Source organism: Anomalospiza imberbis, chromosome 2 (assembly GCF_031753505.1).
Source record: "Anomalospiza imberbis isolate Cuckoo-Finch-1a 21T00152 chromosome 2, ASM3175350v1, whole genome shotgun sequence".
Taxonomy (NCBI): Eukaryota; Metazoa; Chordata; class Aves; order Passeriformes; family Viduidae; genus Anomalospiza; species Anomalospiza imberbis.
Genome location: NC_089682.1, coordinates 28262235 through 28274371, shown reverse-complemented (window position 1 = coordinate 28274371; position 12137 = coordinate 28262235). Strand labels below are relative to the sequence as shown.

General features: G+C 41.4%; 1 protein-coding gene across 1 annotated transcript in view; it reads right to left on the bottom strand.

Annotated features, from left to right (window-relative positions):
- Positions 1-11788, bottom strand: part of UXS1 (UDP-glucuronate decarboxylase 1) — a 56560-nt gene extending 44772 nt beyond the window's left edge. Inside the window, exon 1 of the mRNA XM_068180287.1 lies at positions 11589-11788. Coding sequence (XP_068036388.1) covers positions 11589-11685 — 97 coding nt within the window. The 5' untranslated portion in view covers positions 11686-11788. The remainder of the gene's footprint in view (positions 1-11588) is intronic.
- Positions 11789-12137: the final 349 nt, after the last annotated feature.

The following is a 12137-nucleotide window of genomic DNA, read 5'->3' as shown; positions in this document are numbered from 1 at the left end:
GTCAGGGCTTAGGTGATTATAAAAAGGCTATCAAAACACTGTCTTTGCTTTTAACTTTCAACTAGGAAACCGAATGTAGTTTAAAATGAAAAAATTAGAAGCCATAAACCAGACTACACTGACAAGGAAGACTTGACAACTTCACATCACCAAGGTAAACAAGGTTAACATGAAACAGTTATGTAAGGGATTTTGCAAAACAAGCAACACAGGAAATATACTCCAAACATCTCCAGAAAATCATTCTGGAGTTGCTCTTTAAGAAACAAGGCTCAACTAAGGACCAAATTACCCTGGGTCTTAGGGAGTAGACTATATGCAGTATTATCATACATAGAGAAAACTTCTGAAGTGTCCACAGATTTTGTAAGCTGTACTGCAGGTCTTGAGTAGCAGCTAGTAAAGTATTTTGCCTATCTTTAGGCTTTGCACCTACATTTCCATCACTATTACTCAATGAACTCAGGGAGACAATGAGGTGTTACAGAAACAAAACAAAAAACTCTGTTCCTACTACAGTCACAGGCACCTCCCAGGCAGGAGAAATGAAACATTCCCAGGAAGGAGTGGGGAGGACAAAAATGAGGATTCAGTAATGCAGTTGTTCTAGCCTTCAGGTGATGGGAATGCTGCTGAACTGTTTTTAAGTGCTGAGTGCCGCTGACTAATTCACGAGTAACTCGAAAGAATCCATGACAGACTAAGAAATAAGCTGTAGGAGGACTCTGTGGTGATACCATAAAACCTTCTGTCATCTTCTGGGGAAAAGACAGGGAAGCTTTATTATATTAGAACAAACGACCCATAAAATCCAACTGAATTTTTAAATAACCTGGATTTTGTGTTAACTAGATAAAGTAAATTTAATGCGGTAAAAATGAGATACAGTGTTGAGCACAGTTAAATTCAAGTTATTTATCCTCTGGCTAGAATTTTAGAATTACATATGGTAACACTAATGGAAAAACACCTTATTTTCTTTCAACAAATGTTGACGATCTGGAAGCCACAGGTACAGAATCCTCCAGTTAAATATGACTGACATATACTTACAAATAATTATTTTTCTGGGCTACAGAAATCCATACAAATAATGGAAGCGGTTATGCAGTGGCAGGAAGCATCTGGGTTTAGCGAAAAAAAAAAAAAAAAAAAAAAAAAAAAGAGTTGCCAGCTGCAACATATACCACCCTCCCAGTCTTGTTGTAAAGACAGTGAAGCCACATTGCATACAAAGAACTGGCTTCCCAAGAAAACACATGATTTGTGTGTGTTCAGTGTCCACAGCAGAGAAGGGATGCTCAAAAAGGCATTCACATCCTTCCAGAAACACTGTTTTTGATATCCCAGTTCTGTAGGAGCACATGACCTTGCATTAAACTTTTATGAAGCGTAATAGGTACCACTGCAAAAAAAAAAAAAAAAAAAAAAAAAAAAAAAAAAAAAAAAAAAAAAAAATTGCACAATTAACCACACAGGAACTATCACACAAAGAAATGTCAAGAACCCTGAAGTCTCTCATGTATAGAGAGATGTTGCAAAAACTCATTTATTACTGTTTGTATGGAAAAAGTTTTACAGAAAGATAAATCACAATATAAAATCAAAGACCAAAAGATGCAACAGATGTAACTGGTCAGGGCTTAGGTGAATAACAAGACTATCAGAACACTGACTTTGCTTTTAACTTTCAACTAGGAAACAAAATGCAATTTAAAGTGAAAAAATTCAACATACTGACTGAAAATGTCAACATATTGACTGCCCTCATAAAGGATTCTGAATGCGCAATTCTAAAAAGGATCTCTTTGGCTACTGGTGTTCACATGGAGCTTACACCAAGGTTGAAGGTATAAGAGCTAATATTTTTGTACAAGAGTGGAAATAAGGTTTGACTGTTTTTCTTCCAAATACACAGCTGTTTATATAATGGGCTTACCCAGGAGCAGAACCAGAAGCATGACTCTAGCTCACAGAGGATTTCCTTGCCCTAAAGGTTAAGTCAAGGCTGGTCCAACATTCAGGCTAGAATGATAGAAACATAGAGGCAAGTAGGTCCAAATCCACAAGCAGAATGATGAAAACTACAAGCCTAAATTCAAGATGAAAATCCTTACAGGTATCACAAAACCACTTGACAGGCCTATCAAGTTCAGGCCCCAAAAGCTGCAAACACAGATGGTTAAAAAAATCTTCCACATCAGCAAGGTCATGAATCAGGCACTACACAAAACCAGCTTTCAAAAGCATGAGACTCCTAATGGACCAAATTTGAGCAAACACTAACACAACCCAGAACTTCACTGTAAAAGCCAGTTTTAAAAATTCAAGTCTAAAGCCCAATCTTTTAAGCCAAAAGGTATTAATCCAGGATAATAGTCCTGTGCCAATTCTCAGACTGTAGAGATTTAACATCCTCACCCCTCACAGCCACACAAAACATACTCTGTGAAGAACTTCCAACTCATACAACTAGAGAGCATTCATAATCAGTCTTCCTGCCATCTACTGAAATTGTGTGCAAGGGAAGAATTCAAGTTTCATTGGACTAGACAGAAGCATGACTTGTAACCTAACAATTAAGACACCTACAAGAGAAAGAGACAGGGTTTCTACTTCTTTCAAAGAGTGTTTGTAAACCTCATCTAGTGACTAAGGTCATAGTAAATTGGCATAAGGGAAGTGAGCAGAATATCTGAATTGTTGTAGCCTGGTTTAATGGCTTGTAGGAAGAGTAAAAATAGGACTACACCTATCTGTTTTGAAATGTTGTTTCCTCTTTGCATCCTTTTCATAAAATAATGAGAGAAATAATTTTTATTGTAGCATTTTTGCAAGGATTAACTGCAAGTACCATGAAGAGTAAAGTACATTGGTCATTAATCATTCCCACATCATTCCCTTTAAAGTGAAGGCTTCCAGAAAAGGACAACCTGCCTTGAGTGAAATGATGAAGAACTCTCTAAAAGAGCCTCTTTTAGAAAAAAAAATAATTGTTTCTTAATGCCCTAATCACAGTATTGTCATTAAAGAGGTATTTACATTTGTCTGACTAAACATTTATCACTCAGGGTTTTTAGAAAACTCAAATGCTTTTTTATTTCTTTCCCCAGCCTCTGAGATTAAGCTGCAACTATTTGGCACAGTCTTGCAGTAAAATTGTTGTCGGTTTTCAAGACTTCTCAAACCTCCCTTAAAAAGCAATCAGTCATATATGAGTAAAAATGTGGTGTTGTTTTTTTTTCCTACTATTTACATTCCTGGAAATTTTGTTTAGTTTTTCTAGAGAAGCCCCATTCTGAAATGATGCTGAACAGAGAGGACTGCAATGACTGGGATATTGACAGCAAAGGAATACTCCAGGAGCTATCCTCTGGATACAAATCAATTACGCCTACATTAAGTTAAAAAAAAAAAATCAACCAACACCACACCCCCCAAAAAAAAAAAACAAACCAAAAAACCCACAAAACAACCAACAACACAAAATATAAAATCTGTTAAATCACACTTGAAAAATACAACAGAAATCCCAAGTATTTGGCTGGGGTTTTGCTGAGCTTCTACTATTAAACAGACACTTCAATATCACAGTCAGACTTTTAACTCTGACCAGCTGCACTTCATAGCAGGCAAGTGTTATCTTTCCAGATCCTCAGAACATAGGAATAGAATGCATGTTTTCATCTGAATATCCTTTGAATTTGTCGTCTGCAATAACACCTTTTGTACAGGTTTCCTTAAAATAGAGATTACTACACTAAGAGAACCTTGCATGCCATAATTAACTCATCCACAATAGGCTGGGGAACCAGAAAAACAACACTGTCACAACCTGAAGGTGGGAAAAAACACAATCCTAAAAGAAGCCTGTATCTTTATCCCTCTTCTCTGGGTCTCTTTAAATGACATTAAAATCAAGTCACAGACTATCACAGGCCCTCAACAGTACTATACAATCAATCTGAAATTATTAGTGACATCACTAGCTTCAGCATCACATACATTTTAGAACAGATGTTTTAAAAGCAAAACTGTGATGCCCACAGAGATCAAACTGTACTAAAAACAGATGCAATCTCTTTTAAAACCATATTCTTTCCCAATTGCTTTGTTGTTTGCATTTTCAGGACACTGTTAAAGAAACTTTTACACAAACTTTTGTCTAAATAGATTTAGCTGAAAGCCCAGGATTTTTCCCTGTATTGTCCACATTTCAACTTATGCTCCTCAAAATATAGAGATTACAACACAATGTTTGTTACAAACAGATTTCACTATCAACAGAAACAGCATGCAGGAATAATATGAATTGATATACAGTCATAATCAGAATTTTTAGAGCAAACTCGTATGCTCTGAACATCCAAAGTGAATTGCTTCAGTCAAACTTTCCATTTCAGAGAGGTGCAATGGCATTCAAAAGAGGGTTTGTTTTTTTCATGCTCAAACCTGACTCTCCAGTCACTCAGCAACCTCAGTCTCCTGGAAGAAATAAGGTTTTTGTTTCCAGGTGCAAACCTGACAAAAAAGGAAAGCATGCAAAGGGAAATCATAAAATGCTTTTTAACACAATTGCATTAAAGTTTTAATTTAATTACTTTACATATTTAATAATGTAAAGAAATCAATTGTTTTCTTTAGGAAACTATTATTTCCCACACAACACCTTGTGGCTAAATTGGAGAAATATGACTTTGATGGACTACTCAAGAGATGGCAGCTGGGTGGCTGCACGCAGGGCTCAGTGCCCAAAGGGAGATCAGTAACAAGTGGTGTCCATCAGGGGGGTGCACTGGGACCAGTACTGCTCAGTATCTTTATTAATGACACAGCACAGCGATTGAGTGCATCCTCAGCAAGTCTGCAGATAACACTGAGCTGGTAAGTGTATTGAGGGAAGGGATGCCATCCAGAGGGACAATGACAAGCTTAAAGAGTGGGCAAACATGAACCTCATGAAGTTCAAGGCAAAGTGCAAGGTCCTGCACCTGGGTTGGAGCAACCACCAGTATCAGTACATACTGAGTTACAAGAGGACTGAGAGCAGCCCTGTCAAGAAAGTCCTGGGGCTACTGGTGGAAAATCTGGACATGAAATGACAACATGCACTTTCAGCTCAGAAAACAAATCAAAAACAATGGGCAGCACCAAAAGAAGTGTCGTCAGCCTGTCAACTGAGGTAATTCTTCTATACTCCACTCTCATGAGACACCACCTGCATACAGCTCTAGGGCTCCCAGGACAAGAAACACATTGACTTGTTAGAGAGGGTCCAGAGGAGGGCCACAAAACATCATCAGAGGGATGAAACACCTCTCTTATGAGGACTGTCTGAGAGAGCTGCCTAGAAGAGCCTGGAGAAGAGAAGGCTCTGAAGAGACCTTATTGTGGCCTTACTTAAAAGGGGCTTTTAAGAACAATGAAGAAAAACTTTCTAGCAAGGCCTGTAGTGATAGGACCCTTAAGAGCCAATGGTGTTAGCCTTAGCCTGAAAGACAGTAGGTTTATGTAAGATGCGAGGAAGCAATTCTATAAAATGAGAGAGGCAAGCCTGGAACAGGTTGCCCAGAAAAGTTGTGGATGGCCTACACCTGTAAACAACATGAGGCTGGACAGGGGTCTAAGCAACATGTTATACTGAAAGACATAGACCATCCCCCCAGGGCAGTGGGGGTTGGATTAGATGATCTTTAAAGGTCTCATCCAATGCAAACCATTTTACGATTTGGCCAATATATTTCAAATCACCTTTTATAGTCTTGATTCCATAAGAATAAAAAAACCCTCTCAACTGTAGTCCATCTGTAATTCCAGCAGTATGTTAATTTGCTTTAGAAAATTATTTTACTGATGAGAGTATTTTGCAATATTAGTGGAGATAACAACACACAATTACTAATCATAACTTTGTATTAAGAAATGTCACTTTCCTGAGTGAAGTTTATGATTATGCCTTTGGGGAACATACAACAACTTGAATATTAAAAAAGATTTTTAAAAAAATACACCTCTAGTAAGTCTACACAAATCTCTGTATGGCAAATAGTCTTGTTGCATCTCCCAAACTGATGCCTTGTTCAACAGTGAAGTTCTTGCCCCAAATCAAAGACAGCAAACAGGAACTGTAGCTTTTTCCACATAAGAAGTATCCTAGACACAAAGACACAGAGTTTGCTATGGGAAATATGCTCTCTCTGTATCTTGGACAGCACCACTGCCGCTCTATGTCAACCCTTCAGCTAGTCATCAACCAGCAAAAAGGCAACATAATCACCAGGAAATTTCTCCACTCTCTCTTAAGAACAAATGCTTAAACCTTGGCAAGCCAATACCCTCCCACAGCTGTGAGATATAACATTATGATAATTTTCTTTCTTTATAAGAGCTAATGGAGCTTCATACTGCATGGGAAGGTAGCTAAGGGTACTTTTTCTTACATTTCAATTAGCATCGTCACTTTATAACTGAATTTTGTTCTTAGCTTCCCAGATGGAAAATTCTCTTTAAATTTTCTATTAAGTCTTTTTTCCAGTTCTCTGTTCACTGTTACTACTCCTTCCTGCCTCATATCTTCAGCATATCATTCTTACCACTGCTCCTCCACTGACCCATCTGTTGATAGCTAAGATTGTTTTCAGTGGATGCACAGAATATTCCAATGGTCAGCACTGTTACTGAAACAAACTCACTTTTCCCAGCTACCTTTCACAAACCCCTTCAGGTAAAGTGAAGCAATAACCCCAGCCTCTCCCTCTCTCCAGTCCACAAATGAGATGCTGAAAACTACTAGTTTCAACCAAACTCTGCTTTGGTCAACCAGCCTTAGAAAAAATAAACAAGCAATATCAATGTCAGAGAAATATTCCCCTTTGCAAAAAGAGAGGGTAAAGAAGGTGGAAGCTCTAAGAGTGTTTGTCCTTGAGTGGAACAATGACATGCTGTAGAAGAGACAAATACTAAGTGGAGGCAAAAGATTAAAGACAAATATTAAATGAAGATAAGAGAGGTAATATTAATTTCTCCAGGATGCCAAAAATTGTTTTAAAATATCATGGCTACCAAGGCATAGTCAGAGTCCATCTATTCCTGACAAACAACTGAAGCGTGAACAAATTTTCATAAACTACACGAGTACAGCTAGTGGCAAGCCTGATGAGCAGGGAACTGGAAGCTGTTACGACAGTGAACTTATTTGCATAAACCCACAAATGAAAGGCAACTTGGTGAATGTGAACCCAGCCAGCAAGCTTGATGTCCTACACAACCATTTTGAACTCTTCCATGGCAAATCAATCCTGACATCTAGTTAAAAAATGGCTGGGGAAGGAAGATTTCTGATGCTGAATAACATTGAGACAGCCTGCAGCAATAGGGCAGATCAACTTGGTAACTGCTCTTCTATTATGAAAAGTGGAAGTAAAAGCTCATCAAAACAAAATATTAAGTAAAATCTAATCTTTGTTTTGAACATATGCAAGGCAAGCAGCATGTGAGGCGCTGGTAAGATTCATACTGAAAACCTCACTCACACCTCAATATTTTGAGAAGAGAACATTGTATTCTTCCTAGCTGATGGAAACCTGACAAAAACAAAAGGCTAATCCTATAAAGCAAAGGATAACAACCATGGAAACTAACAATGCTGTGAAAAGTCAAGCCACTATACTACAGGATGTACTTCCCTCACATTACTTTGACATTTCATTTTTAAGTTGTTCTAATAGCTGTGCTATAACTTATCTTACAAAGGAAATGAGGTCTTAAGCTTGGATCTCATGACAGCACGTTACTATTCCATTTTCCCCTTAGAAAAGGAACAAGACTACTGATATACTTCCTGAGAACCATTTGATCTACAAAAGAGTAAAGAGAGCTGTTCTACTTTATCAAAAATAGAGCTTTTCACTTTTTCATTAAGAACATGCAAGAGCCCTGTCATACATCAGCAGATTATTTACAGTAGCATCAAGATTAAAGCAAACCATGCAGATTGATGAGCTCTGGTCTTTAAATCCTGGCTACAAGATTCTAAGTGTATTTCCAATAACTTAAATAGGTCCTGATTCTGCAAAGACAATACCACTGAAGCATGGTTGCATGTCCATATAAAGCTGAATGCACACTAAAAACTTCCAAGTGAATGAGTTTAACATGTCTATGTATTGACATTCTAACACACAGATGGGGTTTTTAAAAACAGAAGAACACTCTCAGCCTGCATATAAGTTAATCATATTGTGGTGACACTGAAGTTTTTTAACATTATCGATTTAATTCACTGCTCTTTTATAATCTGTCTACATTTCTCATTACCGACAACAAAAATCAATTAAACCCACTTCACTTCTGTTTATAACCACCTCACATTCTGAAGCTGTGGTTTCACAACAGCTTCAAGATCATGTAAGTGGAACTCACGACTGAAAGAATTTGTTTCAGTCCACCTTCACACACCCCTCCATCCCACTTTGGTTAGCATTAGCACTCCTGCACTATTTTTCTGGGGGTTAAATCAGAGGAAAGTTTGTCTCTTTAAAAGGGCAATGCAAATTCAACCTCTGGGCAAGGTTTCCCACTATATGTAGCTCACTATAGTCATGCAACTTTCACAGAAGAAGACAGCACTGAAGGTGAGTCAACTAAGCTAATTATGAAGAGTGTTAATAAAAAAATTGAGCAGCAGTCTGACATATTAGAGAGTGATTCAGACAGCTTGCTAGCTGCAGTATCTCCAAATTCATTACTTGGGCAGTGGGAACAACATCACCCCTTTCACCCAGGGCCTAATGAAAAGGTAAAGGTAAATTTTAAACTTTATTCACTTCCTTTTCCCAGGAAACAGTTGCTTAAGTTACAACAGCTTTTAATTGCCTGCTACATAGAAATGCTCCTTTTAAATTCTGTTTTTATACATACAAGCCATGCATAGCACAATGTTTCAACTGAATGTTTTTTAAACTAATATAAATTAAGATTTACAGAAAGGAGGCATCAAATACTACCTTAATTGAAATTGATCTTTCTGGCTCTAAGTGCTACCAGGGAACCAAGTGAAGTCCATAAAGGAGTTCTAGGGATCCTATAATATGACTCTAACAGCGTCTCATGTCATGACAGTACTTCAACCAAAGTAAACAGGACTCCTTCGGAGATGGGTTCTTAATTGCAGACCTGCAAACCATGTGACGGCAACACTGCCAGCAACACTTCCAGCTTTTATCCCATTTTATCACTGTGCACTACCTCCTCAAGCTGGACCCAAACAGCTGTTGAATACCCACAGTCAAATGGCTATAACACAAAAGGGTGATCTCAGTCCAGCCAATTCCTTCATCTGGGCACAACAAAGAAATTTCAGTCATTGTATGGATGGGGAACAGAGATGCTGAAGCCAGCCCAGCCATCTACCACTGTGTGAAACTACCAAGAGAGCCACTCAATGACTCTTGAGAGTGAAATAGCTCACAGCCTTTCAACTGTATGCAAAAAGGTCTTTCTCTAGTCTGCAAACTTACACAGAGAGGTTCTTCAGGCACCTTTGTAATCAATTTGCATTCAAAGGCAAAAGATTTCTATGAAATAAGACATTTTTCTAAATGATATTCCCAAAACATTTGCTCAGGGTTTCACACACAACAGGCTGACAAAATGGCACTATTTAAAAAGTCCTGTCCTCTAGTTCAGAAAAAAATAATGTACTTGTCAACTATTACATTCCCTGTAAAATGTGCTCCAAGTCTGAATGCCCATGCCCTAATACTGAATGGAAATTCATGGAAAGGAGGCGCACAGCCTAAAAACACTTAGTCATTTGGAGAGTACTTCAGAAAGAAGGAATGTAAGAAGTGCCAGCACATACACCTACACCAGCTGCTCAGTTTTCTCAGATTCTCTGCTATTTCAGTCGGGCATTATCTGACTGCAAGCAGAGCGTAGTGATGATTCAGTAACATTGTGAGGAGTACCCTTTTAGGGTAGGTGAATGGGATCATAAATAATCACTTCTGAGAAAAGCAAACAAAAAATATTCTCTCTAGAATCTGATAGAGCAGTGGTATCTGCTACCATACCATACTATGCAGCTGACACCTAAGGATTCCACAACTTTTGATCTCTAGTCAAAAGATGGGAAAGCACAGCATGTTAGATTTGCAAAAAACATGTCCCCACCAGACACCAACTTATTCCCTTTTCAAGCCACTTTTTTTGCCACACTGACCTGCAGTCCCTCTGCTCCTCCACTTTTTTTCTGAATCCCAAAAAACAAGCAGTCACAAGGCTTCTCCTAAGGCTAACTTTTACTCAGAGAGTTAGAAAGCAAACACCAATTACTATCCAGAGAATATAATCAATAGCTAGGTCCCAATGACCATGTCACCTGCCACTCCTATCCAGTTTTCACAGCAGCCTATTAACTTTCATCTGAAAACTATCACTCTTAGCAAAACATGTAACCCCCTCAAAATAGGAACTGACATTAAGCTGTCAGGATGCAAGGGACCTGAAGTCACTTGGACAAACAAACTGTCCTGAAAGTCAGAGTTGAAATACAACTTCAACAGTAACAGAAGTACCTAAATAGTGAGGTCCAGAAGAGACAATAACATATGGTAATGAAGGGAACTGCTGTGTTTCTGTGGTAGGAAACACCACCCCTCTGACAAAATTACTTCTGCTGTCTCTCCACCTTCCTGAATCCAAAGGGAGGATCTGAAATGCGATGGACACACTCACCCCCAAATCTACCTCACCTATATGTATGTGCCTTCAAGCATCAAGAGAATGGCTTGCTCCCTACCTGAAGTGACAAGGTATTGTGCTGTTCACGTAGTATCTACCCGAGACTGAAAACACAACAGGCTAAAATAAATTAAAATTGCAACAGAAAAAGCAAGTAGGGGAAGAGAGCTGACAGGACAGCGTTTTAAATCCATTTTAAATCTATCTGACTCACTGCTAGTAAGTGAAGTCATAAACATCCCCGTCACCAGCTATTCTAAGATTTTCTGAAGTACTTCTGCGCCTCTTTCCCGGCTCTTAAGATTTCAGCTACGCGCTGAGTTAATAAACAAACATTTATTTAGCCCCCAAAGGGCTTGGGAGGATTTTACAAAAACCAGACACGAGGCCTACCCTGGAAAAACTTCCCTGAGGGCTGCTCACCGCTACCAGGTGGCGATCGGGGCGGACAAAGCGCGGTTTGAGGACAGGAGCGGCTGCGGAAACACTCCCTGAGCCACGTCCCGTCCGCACCGCTCCCCGCAAGCCAGCGGGACGGGGCAGGGGAGCGACGGGGGACGCCCGGCACGGCTGCCCGCCGCACTGGGGAAAGTTTCGGCGGGCAGGAACCCTGAGCCCCGCGCCCGGAGCCGCGGGGAGCCCCTGCCCCGCCGGCCCGGAGCAGCCGCGCTGCGGCGCGCCCGCAGCCGAGCAGCGCAACGGGGTGCGGAAGGTGCTGCCGCCACATCTCCCTCACGCTCTTCCTCATCCTCCTCTCCCCCACGGCGGGCGGAGGGCACGGGGGGCGCCGTGCCAGCGGGCAATGAATGGTCGTGCCAGACCCGCCCCCACCCCCGCTCACTCACAGGCGACGTAGGCGACGAAGGCGAGCCCCATGAGCAGCTTCATCCTCCTGCGGTTGATGGCGGTCAGCAGGCGCAGCAGCGGCCCCTTGCTCACCATGCCCCGCGGCAGCGGCACGCAGAGCGCCGGGCACGGCCGCGGCCACCCACGGCTCCGCTCGGCCCCGCGCCTCCCGCCCCGGAACCGCCCGCGCAGGCGCAGCGGCGGCGGCGCGCGCCCGCTCCCCCGCCCGCCCCTTCCCTCCCGGGCCGCGGCCGCGGCCGGAGCGGTGGCGGCGCATGCGCGTGGGCCGTGCTGCCCTCATGGCGAGCGGCTCGCGCCCGGCCCCGTGCTCCCTGCGGGCTGCCCGGGGGAATGGAGTGTGCCCGCAGCCTGCCCCTGGCCCTCGTCCGGCTTTTCAGGGCTCTTCAGGGACGGGCGGGCTTGGCCACCTGTCACCTCCCACTGTGGTGGTCCTTGGGTGGTGACCTGCTGGAGTGAACAGGCGGATGTGGGCACACACGTGGACAGCACGTGTGTTGCGCTGGCACCTTCAGTGCCTGGTCCTTTGA